The following is a 19,351-nucleotide window of genomic DNA, read 5'->3' as shown; positions in this document are numbered from 1 at the left end:
ATAGTTTCTGTCGATTTTTATTGCGCCCAAAACACTCTCACTTGTTCCCTTTTAAAAGCCTGACCCAAATGAAATGACTTTAAGGGAAGTGCGGGACTGTCAGAAATTAGTGGAAGTAGTTAAAAAAAGATTATTTTGAAAATCCAAGTTAATAACTTCACCTAAAGAATGAGAGATCACAAGGGAAGAATTTGACCAGACAAAAAACACGGCTCAGTAACTTTCCTTTTCCACACCCTCATGTCTCGGTATGGTCCTACGCCACAAAGCCCTGTGACTGCATAAATTTACAATTCCTAAAATTTTCCAGCCACAGACACATAACAAGGTACCTGTAAGCCAGAACTTCCTTGGATTTAAAAGTTAGGTTGGCAGTCTCCTGCCAAGCCCTCTCCTAGTTCTTAACTGGCAAAAACATCTATGTAATCATTCACACACCCTAGGAAAGAAAATGGCCCTCCAGTGAGGTGTCTGAAAATCTAAACACTACCCAGATGTACTTAGCCTTGATTTATAGTTACCTCACAAATACTTCCCTCTCCCCTCCCAGGTTTTGTAATGTCAAAGAACTAAACAAGACACTTCTTCATTCTTAGTTTTCATTCAGCTCCATCACTTAAGAGGCTATCATCTCCTCTCTTCATGGAGGATCTAAGTTCAGAAGTGCAACAGAAATGCACCTCAGTTGGTGGGAAAACTGTGTCTATTGAGCACTCAGTATAAGAAGCACCCTGAGCTAAGGTGCTTGGGAAAATGCTAATGGAAAATTCATCCTCAGAGAAAAAAATAAACAAATTATGCTGTCAAAGCCCAGGGATTTCTGTCCTCCAAAGATGATAAAATCGGTCCAACTTCCCAAGAGGTATTTAATGAATTTATAGAGTAGGCCATTGGAACAATAACTGAAAAAAGGGGATCGTCCTATTTCCCAACTTCCCTGCCTTTGGGATAGCCATGAAATCACATACGTGGGCTAAGATCTTTGTGACAAGGGGCTGTGAATCAGAATCCACCAGTAGGAGACTGGAGATCTTGTGGCAAGGCAGGTAGTAACCTTAGGAGAGACTGCCAGCATCAATCAGTCAGTGTTTTCACTGAACACTTACTGTGTGCAGAGCACTGTACTAAGTGCTTGAGAGAGTACAATATAAACCGAGTTAGTAGATATTTTCCCTGTCCCCAAGGAGCTTAATGTCCAGGGTGAGAGAAAGATGTTAACATAAACTATGGATATGTACATATCAATCTATCAAATCTGGAGTAGTTATTAAGCTCTTACTGTATGCAGATAACTATATTAGGAACTTGGGTGAGTACACGATCTTTATAGTCTAGCTGGAGAAACGCACAATTTCCCTGCTAACTCCTGAGACATGATTTCAAGGTTCATAATTCCTGGTTATTGGGTTAATATGGGCTGTGTGGGTCTTTGTGAGCTGGACTACATGTGTTTCTTTAAGTGTACCTGCCTTTTATTTCAGATTGTGAACACCCGAGGATTGAGACTCTGTCTCCTACTTTCCTTCTCTTATATAGAATAAATCTGATAGTATCAATCTAAAAAAGTGTTGAAGACACTTAGAGTTGAATTATCCCTCTCCAGATGCTTCTGGGTTGATAGTTTCAAAATAGTGAATTGATATTTTCTCCATACCTTAAATCCAATTCTTGGCGCAGGAGTCCATGTGATGATAATTGTTGTTTCAGTCACTTCTGTATTATAGGGAGGAGTAGAACTAATAGGCCGCACTGTGAATACAAGAACCAAACATAATCCAATTTTAGAAACCAGAAACACTGAAATACACATAACTTCCAACTTCTCTGTGTTTGCTAACCTCATTTGAAGTTTGCATTCTCATCAACTTCTGGAAAACTGGTACCAGAAGGCTAAACCACTTATATTTTACCACTGAGTTTGAGTCCCATTGTATCTGTTCAGTATAACAGACCCAAATCTATTTCAAATCAGTCTTAACTACCAAATGAGAAATGTATGGTCATACTGTGATAGTTTGTAAGATAGAGAATAATGTGGTCAAATGAATTCTAGAGCTATTTTAGATTAGGGTATGAAAAAATAAAAAAACAGTTGAATAAAATAGGTTGCAGCACGGACTCTCTCAAGATATAATTGTGTATCTCTAGAAGATTGACATTTCAATCTGGAATGCATGTGTGTGTGTGTGTGTGTGTGTGTGAGAGAGAGAGAAACTTTTGCAGTCAGGAATGACAGTGTTTTTTTTTTCTTTTAATGTCTTGGAATTCTGGAAAAGGGGGCCTTTCCTTTTATGAGAAGTGTGGAAGGGGAGAATGGAGGAAAGAATTAAAATTGGGCCAACCAAAAGGCTGTAAACAATGGTTTTTTCACTAAGTGAGTAGAGCAAGTATCGGCTGAGCTTTGCCCTTGGAATTTCCTAATAAGCATCTATAAAATTATATGCTTTTCTCTGCAATCCACTTATCTTGTTTTAGATGTATAAAATAGTATTCTGTGCATGATTTCATATAAGTTCTGGAAATCTTTTTCAATGCTGGTTACCAAAACTCTCTTTCTAATTTTCTAAATTTATCTACAGCTATTACCGAACACTAGAAAGATAAGGAAACTGATCACAGGTGGCATCCTTGCTCTTTAAATAGACAGTTCTGCTATAGCACATTCTCATTACACAATTTGAGCCAGAAAGGAAGAATTAAGGAATGCTATTCTCACAAGTCTATTTTGGACATCACCTGATTCACAAGTTGATGGACGTAGATTCAGTTTAGGAAGAAATGGTTGTGTCCATTCACCTGGTTTGTAGCAAGATGTGAAGCTACTGAGATTCCCAGCCTCTGCTTCAGCTGTACTGTACTTTTTCACACAGTGTTTTTGTGCTTTTGCAACTTTAAAATATTTAATACAAAACTAACTACCATTGCCCCATGATCATTTATTCCTATGAACTCAGCGATGATGATGATGGTATTTGTTAAGCACGTACTATGTTCCAGGCACTGTTCTAAGCACTGGGGTAGATACAAGGTAGTTGGTTGGACACAGTCCCTGTCCCACAATTTTGCACAACTCAGAGTCAGCACTGGCTTCTGTGAACACTGAAAAAAGGTTTCATGTATATAGAGCCCTCTGTGGAAATAGCCACCAAAATCTATTTAAGAACACGTTCTTCCAACTATTTCCAGGCCAAATACTAGTATAAATGGGCCAAAACTTTGTTTCAGTATTTTATTTCTGAAGAAATTTAAGGTTTGGATGGTGTGCTTTAAGACATCGACTTGCTAAGTTTTTAAATTGGCTCCCATAAAAAATTTCTCAGTGTGGAGACTGAAAAGTCATTATTAATGTCTTTCTCCCCCTCTAGACTGTAGACTCGTTGAGAGCGGGGACTGTGTCTTACTGGTATATCGTACTCTCCCAAGCACTTAATACAGGGCTCTGCACACAGTAAGTGCTCAGTAAATACAATTGATCAATTGACTGGCTGTCATGCCAAACCCTCAAACTTATTAATGAAGAGGTTTGGAGCATGATGGTGCTTGTCTATTTTTGTATTTCAATTCTAACTAGTCAGTGACCTGAGCTGTCTGTAAAACCTGCAACAGGAAGGAGCATGACCTGGTGGAAAGAGCAAAGGCAAAGGTCAGAGGACCTAGGTTCTAGTCCTGGTTCCACCATTTATAAGCTGTGTGATTTTACTTCTCTGTGCCTCGGGTTCCCTCGTTGGCAAAATGGGGATTCAATACCTGTTCTCCCTTCTATTAGAAGGTGAACCTTATGTGGGACCTGATTATCTTGTATCTATCCCAGTGCTTAGAACAGTGCTTGGCACATAGTAAGCGCTTAACAAATACGATCATTATTATTATTCATTCATTCAATCGTATTTACTGAATGCTTACTGTGTGCAGAGCACTGTACTAAGTGCTTGTGAAGTACAAGTTGGCAACATATAGAGACGGTCCCTACCCAACAACGGGCTCACATTATCCTAGTGCTCGGTACAGTGCTCCTTATATAGTTAAACACAACTACCACGATCATTTAATAAAAGACTTCTACGGTTCAGCTTTGGGAACAGCTCCAACTCTGGGTTCTGGGAGGCAGCGGCCCTCTTAGACAAAGTCTGAAGACGATATCTTACGGGTACTGAAGACTCCGGTTTCCTTGGGACTTTGTTGATTGCCTTTGACGGCCACAAGGGAAACGGTGTATTCGGTATCTGGCTGCAGGTTCCTTAATGGGTACCGGTTGGCAGACGGGCCCACGTTGTACTGCTTGGGCTGACTGGTCCTGGTGGGACCCACGGTCATTCGGTAGCCGGCAATCCGAGCACGAGGCGGAGTCCAGGTCACCAATACCATGGTGTCAGTCCCGTTGACAAACTTCAGGTTAGAGGGGGCATCTAGTTCTACAGAAAAAAAAATAAAAAAAGGTTAATCTGGGATGATTTCATAATGCTACACGCAAACTTCGAGTGACATCGTACTTTCTCACTTCACCCAACCCGCCCTCTCAGCTTAGGGGGTTAATAATAATAATAATAATAATAATAATAATAATGGCATTTATTAAGCACTTACTATGCACAAAGCACGGTTCTAAGCACTGGGGAGGTTACAGAGTGACCCAGTTGTCCCACGGGGCACTCACAGTGTTAATCCCCATTTTACAGATGAGGGAACTGAGGCCCAGAGAAGTTAAGTGACTTGCCCAAACTCACACAGCTGACTATTGGCAGAGCCAGGATTTGAACCCACGACCTCTGACTCCAAAGCCCGCATTCTTTCCACTTAGCCATGCTGCTTCTCTAATAACAATAACGATAATGATAACAGTGAAATTTCTCAAAAATTTACTATGTGTCAAGCACTGTTCTAAGTGCTGGGAAGATACAAGATACTCAGGTCAGACACAGTCCCTGTCTCACACAGGGCTACACAATCCATGTAGGAAGGAAAATAGGTATCAAATCCCCATTTTATACATAAAGTAATTGAGACACAGAGAAGTGACTTGTCCAAGGTCACACAGCAGCCACGAAGTGAATCGGGATTAGACCCCAGGTTCTCCAGATCCCAGGCCCTTGCTCTTTCCACTACACCAGGCTGTTCTTTCCCAGGGGTTATTACAGTTAATCTTCCCCAGTGTTTAGTACAGTGTTTTGCACATGTTAAGTGCTTAATAAATACTACTACAATTACCACTTAAAAGAAAACATGAATTCAAATCATCTTGATTTGTGATTTTTACCACACTTGACACTTAATACCACAATTATTATACTTGTCAAATGTTGGACTTTGTGATAATAATAATAATAATAATGATGGCATTTATTAAGTGCTTACTATGTGCACTGTTCTAAGCACTGGGGAGGTTACAAGGTGATCAGCTTGTCCCACAGGGGGCTCAGTCTTAATCCCCATTTTACAGATGAGGTAACTGAGGCACAGAGAAGTCAAGTGACTTGCCCAAAGCCACATAGCTGACAAGTGGCAGGGCCGGGAGTTGAACCCATGACCTCTGACTCCAAAGTCCATGCTCTTGCCACTGAGCCACACTGCATTATGACACTGGACACACTGTAAAATGGACTCCCCCTAACTAGCTGGACTCCACCCTATTGGATTCTATGGACCCAAAGCCACATCCACCATTACGCTGCATCCTGAGTCAAACAGATGGAGGGAGAAGGCACCACAGAGGCACAAACTGAAGGGGCAATAACCAAGTTGATAGAGTCCAAAGACACAAAAAAAAGCTAAAAGATGTATTCTAACTAAGGAAACTCTGTATACAATTATGAAAACCTCATACACTAGAGAAGCTGTAACACATTTCCCAAAAAGTCACCCAATGGGATAAGCAAGAATTTTTTCTTTCCCATATGGCCCAGCTCAGACTCATTCTTTCCTTTCCAAAGCAAAGAAAAACAAAAGTGTAATTTGCGGTCAAGACTTCAGTCTCATGGTAGAACCTAAACTGTATACAAAATGAGTCCAGTTCAAAGGAAGTACGAAAGTATGGATTTTCTTGAGGAAACGTAATCCACTTGATTTCTCAGAGCTGAAAGACTGCTTTTAAAAAGATAGGACAAATTAAATTTAGAGGACCTGATTGTTAATTAATTACTTCTCCAAAAACATATTCTAGACCTTATAAATTGCATCCAAAGATAGCCAGTTTTGTCCTCCCTCCCCGTCAAACTGCGAGACCTATGTGGGGCAAGGATTGTTTCTGGCGATTTTTTTTCAATCTTCTCCAGGGCTTAGTACAGTGCTAAGCACACTGTAAGCACTTAAATACCACAATTGCTATTATTATTACTTTGAACAAATATACAATGCAACTTTCTTTAAATAACTTTGTAAGTTTAAGAAAGTAAATAATAACAGTAATTAACTGTGGTATTTGTTAAGTGCTTACTGTGTCCCAGGCTGGGTAGATAGAAGGAAACCGATAACCAGTTTTAGTAAAGGTCTCCAAAATGTTGAGAAAATCTTTACAAATTTTCTTGACCCACTTTAGTAATATTATTTTGCGTCGCTTTCAAATAGTGAGCGAATTTGAAGGGTTCCCCCGCTGCGGGCATCCCCCTATCATTAGAGAAGGCTGATTAGGAAATTTTGTGGAAAAACTGGCTGAGGTCAAAAGACTGGTAACTTGTTTAAGAGCAGGGAAATAGTTATAGGAAACACTGGGTTAATTAAAGCTGCACTCTAAGACAGAGAGTGCCCGAAGGCAGAACTTACTGGTGGTCTGTTCCCCAGTCAATGGCTTGCTCTCCTTCCCATGGTACACAGCGTAGACTCTGAAGTGGTAAGTGACGCCCGGTTGAAGCCCGGTCACTTCAACAAAGGGGCTTCTGCTGACCGGCAACCTCTGACCCTGATCTCCGGGCAGATTTACTGGAACTACATCCACACGGTAGCCAGTCACTGAGCTCCTGGGTGGGTTCCACATGACGGTGATTTTAACATCTGACACATCCACAAAATTCAGGTCTGTGGGCGGGGGGACTTTGTCTAATGGAATGAAGGATACAGCGTTAAACCAAAGCACAATGGTTTGCTCGTGGCAAAGACAACATGCATAAAGTAAAAACTCCAGGGCAGAAAAAGGGGTTCCTTGAAGTAAGTCTTGAATTTTCCTATCAAAGATATAAATGTCTAGGTATATGCAGAACACAGAAGTCAGAAAATCTCAAGTGTCATGAAGAGCTATAAGGTTTCTCCAATTCTTTGTGAAAATTGTTGTTTTATGAACACTGGGTTTGGTTTCATCATGTAACATGATCTTAGGGATTTTAATTGGGATATTCAAACAGCAAAGTGAGTTGCCAATAAATGCAAAAACAATCTAAGAAAAACTATGCCCTTAGGATGACAAAAAAGAGCTACGTGGGCTTTTTCTACTCACAGAAACATGGTATAACACTTAAGAATAATTGATCAACCTTGACTCACTCTTAAGTGGTTGGTAATGCCATGTCAAGACTACATGGAGTTCATTTTAATAGCAAAATCCCTTAGCTGACTTTACTACTTCACAGTATAAACTGGACACATTACTTAAAATGAGCTTTGGAAGAGGACTCCTGAGTCCTCTTCAGCTGGGAGTGGATAAAGCTGCCTGAAAGCCCATAATGGAGAGAAGGCTACGTCCACAGTGGGTTTACATGACTGTGAGCTAATGATGGGCAGAGAATGTGTCTACTAAGTCTGATGAATTGCACTCTTCCAGTGCCCTGCACACACGCTTAAAAAAAGCACTGATTCATTTTTTATGATATTCATTAAGCACTTACTATGTTCCAAGGAACAGTACTAAGCACTTAGGTAGACACAAGCTAACCAGGTTGGATACAGTCCCTGTCCCTCATAGGGCTCACAATCTTAATCCCCATTTTACAGATGAGGGAACTAAGGCACAGAGAAGTTAAGTGCCTTGCCCAACGTCACACAGCAGACATGTGGAAGAACCGAGATTCTGATTCCCGGTCCTTCTGGCTCCCAGGTCCGGGTTCTATCCACTATCCCATGATGCTTCTCAATTAATTGATTGATACTACCTGGGCGGTGGACACCGGTGGTTTCCTGTTGGATGAAGATGGGGACACTCTCTTGATTTTCTTCCACAGCATAAATAGTGATGTTATACTGCACTCCAGGTTGTAAATCACTAAGAGTCACCGAATTAGCGGTTTCGGGCAGGTTAAGCTCTGTGCTGCTACCTTCAACTGATGGTGAGTAGACGATTCTGTAACCTACAAACCCATGGGGAAAGTATGATCATTATGTACCATCAGTGACAATTTCCTTTCTCTGACTCTTGCTCAGCAACTGCTGAGCACTCTTTTCTGCTTTTATAAGGCATCCGACCACTTCTCAGAATGCTCACTCTGCTCTAATTCAGCACAAACACCATTCAAGCAAGTAAGGTAGCATTCCAAAAAAGAGTAATCAAAATGGTACAATATATTTTAAGCTAAAAAGAATCCTGTCTGATTGGAATCCCATAAAAAATGTCCCCCCCTCAAAAAAGTGAGGTCAAAAGCCCCACAATAAACTCCGTTTTTTGCTGAAGGGATGCAACACTCATTGCCTTCCACATTGATCCTTTTTCTAGAGCAGCAAGCTGTTGCCAAAATCCCTGCTCCAGTAACAGAGCCTCTCAAGTAATGCAGAAAACCTAAAATGATAAAATTGCTATTTGGGCCTGAATTCAGGCCCATGTCTCCCACCCCACCAGAAGAAGATGGCCATTGAAAGACCAACAGCAGGAGGTAACGGCACCTGTAATTGGGGCCTGTGGCCTGCTCCAGCGAACCACAATGGAGGTGTCATCCACTCGGTCCACAGAGTGCTCAGGTGGGGCATCAGGGGCTGAGAGAGAGAGAGAGAGAGAGAGAGAGAGAGAGAGAGAGAGAGAGAGATTGAGAGAGAGAGAGAGAGATTGAGAGAGGGATTGAGAGAGAAGAGAAAAGAAAGTTAGTTATAAGGGAAACAGCTAAGATCATATTTCACAAAGATTATTTCACCCAAGGACATGCACAAATGTCAGCAGAGCAGCATTCTGGGAAAGAATGCATTACAAATACAAAGTCCAAATTATGAGGGTTGTTTTAAATTTCACAGATGTTCCTTCCCTTCAACATTCCATTCATTTCTAAACCAAAGAAGTTTACCAATCAATTTAATTTTGAGTGTTTCCAGAGATTACCTAATTCCTCTCCTCTCCTGCAAAAATCTCCAAGGACCTGGGTTCTAATCTCTGTCAAGGGAGAATGTAGGGGATATGGGAATCTGTTCCAAGTGGGATAAATACTCTGGTAAGTTTTCCTTGTCGAAGATGATGATGATGATGGGAGATCATCTCTGATCTCCCATCAGAGGTGACTGGTGAAGAACCGGTCCTGAAATATCAGGACCAAGAACCTCCACACAGGAGTTGATTCTAGCACTCAAACTCTTTCCTCCCTGCCAGGTATATTCCTACTGAGGTATGGGGTGCAGCGAGCAAGTAATAATAATAATAATAATAATAATAATAGTAATAATAATAATAATCTGTTCAGCACTTACTATGTCCCAGGCACTATAGTAATGATAATAATAATGATAATAATAATAATGATGGTATTTGTTAAGGGCTTACTATGTGCCAAGCCCTGTTCTAAGCACTGGGGTAAATACAAGGTAATCAGATTGTCCCATGTGGGGCTCACAGTCTCAAGCCCCCTTTTACAGATAAGGTAACAGGCACAGAGAAGTTAAGTGACTTGCCCAAGGTCACACAGCAGACAAGCAGCAAAACCAGGATTAGAACCCACGACCTCCGACTCCCAAGCCCGGACTCTTGCCACTAGGCCATGCTGCTTCTCCAGAGTGGCAGCGGGGGTGGTGTCTTTAGTCGTGTGAGGCAACTACAAGCACAACCAGGACTAGAACACAGATTTCCTGATTCCCACTGGACCAACAGCAGCACTGCCTCAGAGACAAGAGCCTCTAGAAACTATATCTCCAGGTTTGGGTGCAGGGGATAGCAAGAGGTATCTGCCTGACTCCTGAAATACCAGCCTCTCCCCACCCATGGGATTAAAGTTCCACCCCTTTGTGGTGGAGTGGAGGATGGGCAGTATCATATCAAGTAAACCACCAATTTCCATTCCCCTTAAACCATTTCAATGTCTGTCTCCCCCAGTAGACTGTAAGCTCTTTGTGGGCGTGGAATGTGTCTGTTTATTGGTATATTGTACTCTCCCAAGTGCAAAGTGCAATGCTCTGCATACAGTAAGTGTTCAATATATATGATATATATATATATATATATGATTTATTGATTGATATCTACCAGTTATGTTGTCATGTCTACCAACTCTGTTGTACTTTCCCAAGCACTTATTACAGTGCTCTGCACACAGTAAGTGTTGAATAAGTACCACTGTTTGCAACAAGGACTATTTGCCTGAGCAATAAAGCAGCCATGGATCACCCTCTTCAAGAATATCCTAGATGATATAGTTATCGCTGTCCACATTTTTATTCTTAAAATTATATTTTTTCATCAAATTCCTCAGATCATGAACCCCCTATGGTTCAGGGACCATAACTTACTTTGATCCCCTTGAATTAACCCTGGTCTTACAACCATGCCCTGCACTCAGTATATGTGCATAATACGAATGTTAGTCATGTGAATAATTAATAACAATTGGCACCTGTTGTTTGAGAAGTAGACAGGATCAGATTTTGTTCTCCTTCTTCTGATATCTGGTAGACGTTCACGATATATTTTCGGCCCGGAAGCAAGTCAGGGATGTTAACCGAAGTGGCTGTGCTTGGAAGATCTATAGGATGAAAAGAAAAATTTGTTATAACTCATTTTTTTCCTACTCAATTTAAAGACCTGATCAGCCCAACACAGTGGCCACAAGCCCTACTACCAAGCCTGAAGAACAATGGGAGCACTCTGTGAACTTCATTTAGGTGAACTCCAACCTCTGACCTGGCCAATGAAGAGGCTACCAACCCCATCCAGGGCCATCCTGGCATAAGCTAGATCCCTGCAGCTGCCCCATCCAATTCATTCATTCATTCAATCGTATTTATTGAGTGCTTACTGTGTATAGAGCACTGTACTAAGTGCTTGGGAAGTACAAGTCAGCAACATATAGAGTTGGACCCTATCCAACAATGAGCTCACAGTCTAGAAGGGGGAGACAGACAACAAAACAAAACATGGAGACTGGTGTCAAAACCATCAGAATAAATAGAATTATAGCTAAATGCACATCATTAATAAAATAAATAGAGTAGTAAATATGTACAAGTAAAATAGAGTAATAAATCTGTACAAATATATACAAGTGCTGTGGGGAGGGGAAGGGGGTAGCACAAGGGGGATGGGGAGGAGGAGAGGAATAAGGGGGCTCAGTTTGGGAAAAGGGGGCTTAGTCTGGGTGAGCGCTATAACAGTGTGATGGTTCAAGGGAGACAATATCCCCGCATGACTCTCAAAACATGCACACACACAATCACACCAGTGGGCTAATATTGTTATATTGTCCTCTCCCAAGTGCTTAGTACAATGCTCTGCAAACAGTAAGTGCTCAATAAATACAACTGTCTGACTGACTGTACTAAAATGGTATATCTGGAAAATTCAAAGAATCTTTGATCATGAATGCCTATTTTTAAACCATATTGCTTTCAGGAAGAAGCACTTAAAATGGAGTATTAGAATAAAGAGGCCTTGAAAGTTTAGTAAAATCATCTCAAATAGGACAAGCCCCAGTGGAAAAAGAAATGCATCATTTACTCTATTCTTATCCAATAGTCCTTGGAAGCCTAAGGGATACCCCCAATTCTGGGCAACTCTGTGTGAGCCTCCGCTATGCAAAGTATATACATCACACACTCACAAGACAGAGGTCACAAGCCAAAATGGGTTTGATGGTCTGTCTACAGAATTTCACTCTCCTCCTGGAATGTCGGGGCTGTTGGAGGGAGTTGAAGGAATTGGTCAGTCCAAAAGTTTAAAAGCATTTATTGAAAATCCCTGCAGGTCTCTTCTGTTCTTAGGACTTTTATTAGTCCTATTTTATGGATATGGAAACTGAAGCAGAGAGAGGTTAAATGACTTGTCCAGACTAACACAGAGCACCCCACCTCCACATCTGGAACTCAGACTTCTGCATAGCGTTTCTTTCCCCGACAGCAGACTATGTGACCAGCTCCCTCAAGCCTAAAACTAACATAATAATGATGACGATAATAATAATAATAAGGGTATTTATTAAGCACTTATTATGTGCCAGGCACTATACTAAACGCTGCAGTGGATAGTGGATGCAAGCACATCAGGTTGGACACAGTCCCTGTCCAGCATGGGGCTCACAGTCTTAATCCCCATTTTACAGTTGAGGTAGCTGAGATCCAGAGAAGTTAAGTGACTTTCCAAGGCCACACAGCAGACAAGTGGTAGAACTGGGATTAGAACCATGGCCTTCTGACTCTCAGTCTCGATCTCCTATGCCATGTGGCTTCCGTTACATGTTTAAGGCAAGATACTCCCTCCCAACCCCTCCCCAGAAAACAACCCCATCCTCTACTCACCAAGGTACTGGGGCTCATCCCCGTCCTCACTCAGTTCATACTCCACCCGAAATCCTGACACGGTGTCAGAGGCAGAAACCCAAGACACCACGAAGCTGCTGGCTGTAATTTCGGTAACTGATTCCGAAGTAGCAACAACTGGAGAAAATGGTGTGGTCTCTCCTGTAACCGTGTTACCTAGGAAAGACAGCGGCAGCAGATCACAGGAGCGTTTTAGACAGATGATCAGGCTATTCCTTTCACGATTCACTTTTTATGGAAAAAAAAACCCGTGACATCCTCCATGGTGTACACAGGAAGTCTGCAAAACTACTATTTGGTTGTATGACTTACTAGACACGGATGGGCTGGTACTTGTGGTGGTAAAGTCAAAGCGTGTGACTTCTTGATGGCCAGACTGCTGCACACTCACAAGTTGTCCCTCGTATACCACATTGGGCCGCAGGCCTTTGATTACATAAGAATTGGTGTGTCCGGGAATTCTGGCTTCCTTCCAGCGACCAGTGCTACTTTTCTAAGAGGTGGCAAAAACAAAAGTGAGGAGAGATGACAATCACGGAAGAAGAGAATTCAAAGCCCATTTGTGTGCCTCGGCAAGAAATAGCGGCCTGGGAGCAACGTGTTCAATACAAGCAGACCGTCATGGATTTCCTAATTATAATAACAATAATAGTATTTCCTGAGCGCTTACTATGTGCTAATGGCACATACTATATAGATAACTAGCACTATAATAAATGTAGGGGTGGATACAGGATAATCAATTCAGACACAATCTCTGTCGCACGTGGGGCTCTTAGTCTAAGTAGGAGAGGAAACAGACATTGAATCCTCATTTTACAGATGAGGAAACTGAAGCAGAGAAGTTAAGTGACATGCCCACGGTCAAAAGGCAGACTAGGGGCAGAGCTTGGATTAGATCCCAAATTCTCTGACTCACAGGCTCATTCCACTAGGCCACGCTGGTTCTTCCTTTCAAAAGTATTCCTAAGCTTGAACTGCAAGGTAGGTGGGATTCATTTTCTCCCCCAGTGTCCTATATTTAGAAAACCTGAAACTGGAAGTTCATTTAAAAAAAATAATTGTAGTCAAAGTTCCAGGTGGCTCATCAATGTAAATTTAGAAGCCTTTCTAAAGTCATTCTCTAAAATCTTCAGATCATACGGGTGCTGCTTGATTTCAAACTAACGTTACCCCAGATGGCTGGCATCCTAAACACAGGTCATGGGTCTTAGACTTGGTCACAGAATAGAAATGGATAATGAGAGGGGTAGTCAAATTGAGAAGCAGCACATTCTAGTGGAAAGTGTCACGGGCTTGGGAGTCAGTGGATTTGGGTTCTAATCCCAACTCTGTCACATGTTGGCTGTGTGACCTTGGGCAAGTCACTTAACTTCTCTGTGCCTCAGTTACCTCATCTACAAAATGGAGATAAACCTCTATGTGGGACAGTGACTTTGTCCAACCTGATTAACTTGTATCTACCCCAGCGATTAGTATAGTATCTGGCACTTAGTAAGCACCTAACAAATACCATTAAAACATTTTTGTAAGAGTGGAAGTAGCCACTATTTCCAAATTTTTTAATGAACTCTCCAGTGGATTGCCTGGACTGAGACGACCTGGGACAACCACATTTGCTTAAATCTTTTCTTTAGATAGACAGTGGAATTCTACTCATCTGGAGCATGTTTTCAAAATAACACAAAATCCATGATGGAACTGGAAGAAATTATGACTAGAATGATGTGTCCAAGCAGCTAGCAACCACAAGTAAAATGCTTAAATACATTGAAAGTATGAATCATTCAGTGAATGTGGTAATTGGTAATAAAAAAGCAGAACACAAAGAGGGGCTTTGGGATAAGACTGACAATTGGGCTTCATAAGATGTTTAATATCACTTGAGAAAGGCACGAAAAAGTCTTGGGTGGAAAAGAAATTTTAAGGGGCAGATAGAATAGGAAGCAATAGCTGGGTGAATCTTGAGAGATGAGCAAAGAAAGACATTCATGTGGGAGCCTTTCTTCTGAGAGAGTTGGTATTTAAATTCATGAATTCCCAAATATGAATAAATGTTTTTTCCTTCATTTTCATCTTCTTCCCACACCCACAACACTTCCAGGAATATTTGTGGGCTAGAGTGACCCAAAATTCAATTTTGGTAAGTTGGCAAGACTAAACTTAAATATCTTGTTTGGTAGGAAAATAAAAAGCAGTCAGGAAAACCTTGAAACATGAGTGGTCCCTTTGAGAAGTGAAAAGGCTCACATGGCAGTTCACTGGAACCGGTTAAAATGAATCAGTGTTGAATATACACATCCCAGCAAAAAGTGGTTAACCAATTTTGGGCAAGGTTCTGCTAAAGAATGATCATGATTCATGCTTATAGAATCTTCCGTCTGCTGTTTACATCTTCATATTCTGCTTAACTTCAATAAAGTGGTAAACTCCCCTCTGGTTACTTCAGCAAGATGTGTGATTTTGAAATCAACTCTACTTCAAACAATATGGCATTCCTTTTAGTACTGTTTCAAATGAAGAAATGTCCAAGTATTTTATAAACGCCTACACCTGAGGAATGTTTTCCAAAACAATTCAAAAGTATTTCACAAATGCTGAACACCCATATCCTTTGGAAAAATGGTCAAACATTCCAGTCACCTCCAATTCTTAAATTTAAGTCAGCCTCCAAAACAGGGAGCTCTATCAGCATCTCACATCTGATGGTTCCTTGTATATCTAGGCTCCTTTCTGACTTGTAGGAAAAGGGGCTTAGGAATGAATTTTCATTGGTAAGGGAAGTGGGAGGAGGAAGATCAGTACCTTTTACTGTCACCAAAAAATAGAAATCAATACACTGATCTTGACAGCATTCTGATAATAAAGATCAAAACCCAAAATTCCTCTCTATGATTATATCTATATTTTATTTTATGTTTTAAAACCCAAATGAGCAATACATCAGTGAGCGGCAGAATGCAGAAATTCAGGTCTGAAAAGAAAAATGAACAAGAGTTGTCTAAGGAAAGACTTTAATCTCACCCCCAGTTACCTGCCGGAGATAATTTTGTTACTGTACAGGCAACTGAAAAGGGAACATGAGAGAAGTAAAGATGACGTTTACTACACCAATCAGTTCCTTTCCTCTACAAGAATCAAAATAACCTGATGGGCTAGTCAAAGGTCTCCTTTCAATTCTTTTAGACTCTACTTGGGCTTATGTATAGCCAAAGATAACATTTGCACTGCATGTGATCGCCAATATCAGCCTAGGCCTTTGTGAAATCAGATCGTTGTGTAAGATTTACAAAAACAAACTAAAAAACCCCCATCCCTACTGCAAAGTCCACAGGAGAATTCCGATCCTTTCCTGGTGGAATCCTATGGATTAGAGATATTCTGGGAGGTTTTACTTACAGGTCTCCACCGGAGAATGTACTGCGTGATATGGGACGGTTCAGGAGCTTGCCATTGGATAGGATGGGAGTTGGGGTGACTAGGCGTCTCGGTGATGATTACTTGCACAGGGCCAGTTGTGCCTGAAAAGAAGTTCACATTTTATTGACACTCACCCAGCCATTTAGATGAGACAGGCTTTATCCATTATTACCCAGCATTGTTCCTCCCCACTTCCTTCCCTCAGCATTGTCAAAGGTGGGAATAGGGATTCAGTGGTTAGTTCAGTAGACCCCCATTTTCAAAGGTCGGACGAAGCTTGGGACAGTGTCAAACTGGTGTCCATGAAGCAGGACACTTGATACTATCCTTGACATTCAAAGATCGACTTGATTGAGTGAAATGGAAGGTTATTTCAGCCACAGAGCCTAATGATTATCTATTGTATGTGGACCATTATACTGGGTATCTGTTACACAAAGATCACTGAACAGGGCATCTACTCTGTGCAGAACACTATACTAGGCACACAGGAACATTTGATTAGAAACATGGAACATACACCCCAATGGGATCATCTAATTCTTCATTTAAACAGAAACCAGAGGCAGAGCAAGGGTTGATGGGTACATTGTCAAGAAGAATATAGTATCACCGGTAAAAAGATGTAGTAACATTGCCCAGAGAATCCCTCAGTTGAAGTGTTATATATCGTTCTTTTGAAAAAATAGACCATGTGTGGGGCCCACAACACAGCCAGATGAGAAAATTAAAAGTTTCTGTGAGGAAGTAGAATATGTAATGATTAAATAGAGGTCAACATCTGTTGGATAAAAAGAGGGCTTTAGTGTCATCCTAGGCTTTACACAGTGAACAAGAATGCTACCATGTCAGATCTGGAGAATGATGGTGAAGGAAATGGTCCAAATGGGTTACTGTGACCTAGACCACTGTCCACACTGAGGGAACACAGCTGATGCATGCTGTGCTCCTCATTTACACGCTTCTCATTTACAAATGAAGAGCCAAAAAGAAGAACTAAGGCTGAAGACTTGGAAAGACCTGACCATTTATGCATGGGTGGACATAAAAATAATCTTCTTTGATGTTTCAATATATTTCATTTGCATTGGCTCAGACCACCAAATTCTATCACTGCCCAAAGAGATCCATTTAAAAAGTTCACAAACCCTTGCAAAATTGCCAACTCGGCAACTATATGAAAAAGTATGAGATGGCCCACTGAGGTCTAACTACAACTCCAGGAGGGGGCTAGAATGTGGTTATGATGTTTTCATTAAAGGAATAACCTGTAAGTGTCAAAAATGAGGGGATGAATTAAAAGGAAAGACTAAAATAAATGGCAATAAGTCCATCATTATAAATGGTTTCAAGAATGACCTTGACTTGCATTCTAGAAAAAAAAAAAAAAAACATGTGGAATTCTGCACAGGATACCTAAATACTGATCTTGTTCACTTCCACCTCTAGGTAACACTGTAAAATATGAAGAGAATATTTAATCCCAGTTTGCATTACCTTGAATAACAAGGAAGGTTTTGATACAGTGGAATTCAATTCTGTTCTCAAAGTTTGCAATGCAACTGGAATTGAATTAACATGCATAGATGCCCTGAAGGAGACAGGTGAGATTATATAATTCTCTAGGTTCAGCAGCTGCCGAAAAGTCTCCAGAGCCAAAGCAGAGAACACAAACCTGTCTGCAGTCACATTAGATTTATCATTTTACAAACTGAAATGGGAAGAATCGAAACTGATGATGAGCAATCGACATCTCTTCAGTGACTATATTCTGTTTGTAAATGAAGAGCACAGCACGCATCAGCTTCAATAAAATCAGAAGGTCACCGTTGAAAGACAGTCAGTCCATAAAGAAAAGGGGGAATTTGACACCCCTGCTTGCCCACAATGATAAATGGTTCAAAATGTCAGTCAAAACTGCACTGCAGTTTGGCCTTTTGGGAGAAGCACAGGCCTGGGAGCCAGAGGACCTGGGTTCTTAACCTTGGCTCTGCTACTTGTCTGTTGTGTGACCTTGGCCAAGTCAAATAACTTCTCTGGCCTTCGTTATCCCATCTGTAAACTGAGGATTACGACTAGGAGCCCCATGAGGGATGTGGACTGCATCCAATCTAGTTTATATCTATCCCAGCTCTTAGTACAGTGCCTGGCACATAGTAAGTGCTTAAATACCATTAAAAATAATGCATTAAGAAGGAGATGATGGCCTTAACCCAAAAGGTCAGTGCAGCGATCCATGTGTGAAGCCTCTGTTCTTGAATTTTTTTCAAAGGAAGAAATTGGGAAGCCTGCAGGTATCAAAAATGTGGTGCCTTCTCCATCTGAAGGACAGGAGTCGGGGGTTGCTTGGAATGAACAAGCCGGGCAGCAGGTGGCATTCCCACCATGAAGTCGGAAAGACCAAAAACCCCTGGGAAGCTCCAGTAACAAAGATGGATGCAGTGGGCTTGAGTAGATACAAGATAATCAGGTTGGAAAACAGTCCATGTCCCACATGAGGCTCACAGTCTTAATACCCATTCTACAGATGAGGTAACAGGCACAGAGAAGATAAATGACTGGCCCAAGGTCTCACAGCAGGCAACTAGCAGAGCTGGGATTAGAATCCAGGTCCTTTGACTTCTAGGCCCATGCTCTTTTCACTAGGCTATGCTGCTTTTCTTACCACTAGGCCATAGTCACATGGAAACAAAACCCAAAGCTCTACTGGATAACCCTAAATAAACATGTTTCACAATTCTGGTGACTCTAATCATTAGCCTGTTATTGTCTAACAACTTAGCTTTACCACTAAGAGGAGGTTTTTGGAAGAGAGGCAGAGGGGAACCATATCTTGTTTTTCTTCAAAGGAAAATATCCTCTGTTTGCACTCTTTACTGGGCAAATAATTATGGGGGAATCTGTAGTTTAATTTTTAAAATGGAATTCAAGACTATAGCTGAAACCTCAGAATACCTGTGAAGCCACTTGATGAATTACCCACTACTAGAAATAAATCTATTCCCACAAGACTCTGATTTATGAAAAATGGTCTGAAAGAAAGAGTAAAAAAAGAATTAAAAAGGAACCCGAGCCTTCGGAAAAAAATCTGTTTTTTTCAAAGGCAAGTCACCATACAGAGTAATAGGAATAAAGAGAAATAGAAAACCTGCAAAGCCTATCAATGTCAGTTTGGTCTTAATGAATCTCAAATTCACTATAAGTTGAAAGATGATAATCCCCATTGCCCTATCTCAGTTGGCTGTTTTAAAAGCACTCGTTCAGTCAAATTTAAACTTAGTACATTTAA

General features: G+C 41.1%; 1 protein-coding gene across 7 annotated transcripts in view; it reads right to left on the bottom strand.

Annotated features, from left to right (window-relative positions):
* Window positions 1-19,351, bottom strand: part of FN1 (fibronectin 1) — an 87,508-nt gene that overhangs the window by 38,201 nt on the left and 29,956 nt on the right. For all 7 annotated transcript variants that reach the window (XM_038749084.1, XM_038749085.1, XM_038749086.1 and 4 more), the window contains exons 13-21: window positions 16,042-16,163; window positions 12,955-13,135; window positions 12,622-12,798; window positions 10,725-10,853; window positions 8,800-8,889; window positions 8,076-8,270; window positions 6,757-7,029; window positions 4,146-4,412; window positions 1,655-1,749 (exon numbers count right to left, since the gene is read on the bottom strand). In XM_038749084.1, coding sequence (XP_038605012.1) covers window positions 1,655-1,749; window positions 4,146-4,412; window positions 6,757-7,029; window positions 8,076-8,270; window positions 8,800-8,889; window positions 10,725-10,853; window positions 12,622-12,798; window positions 12,955-13,135; window positions 16,042-16,163 — 1,529 coding nt within the window. The remainder of the gene's footprint in view (window positions 1-1,654; window positions 1,750-4,145; window positions 4,413-6,756; window positions 7,030-8,075; window positions 8,271-8,799; window positions 8,890-10,724; window positions 10,854-12,621; window positions 12,799-12,954; window positions 13,136-16,041; window positions 16,164-19,351) is intronic.

Source organism: Tachyglossus aculeatus, chromosome 7, assembly GCF_015852505.1.
Source record: "Tachyglossus aculeatus isolate mTacAcu1 chromosome 7, mTacAcu1.pri, whole genome shotgun sequence".
NCBI classification, from domain to species: Eukaryota; Metazoa; Chordata; class Mammalia; order Monotremata; family Tachyglossidae; genus Tachyglossus; species Tachyglossus aculeatus.
This window is presented reverse-complemented; position numbering and strand designations above follow the sequence as displayed.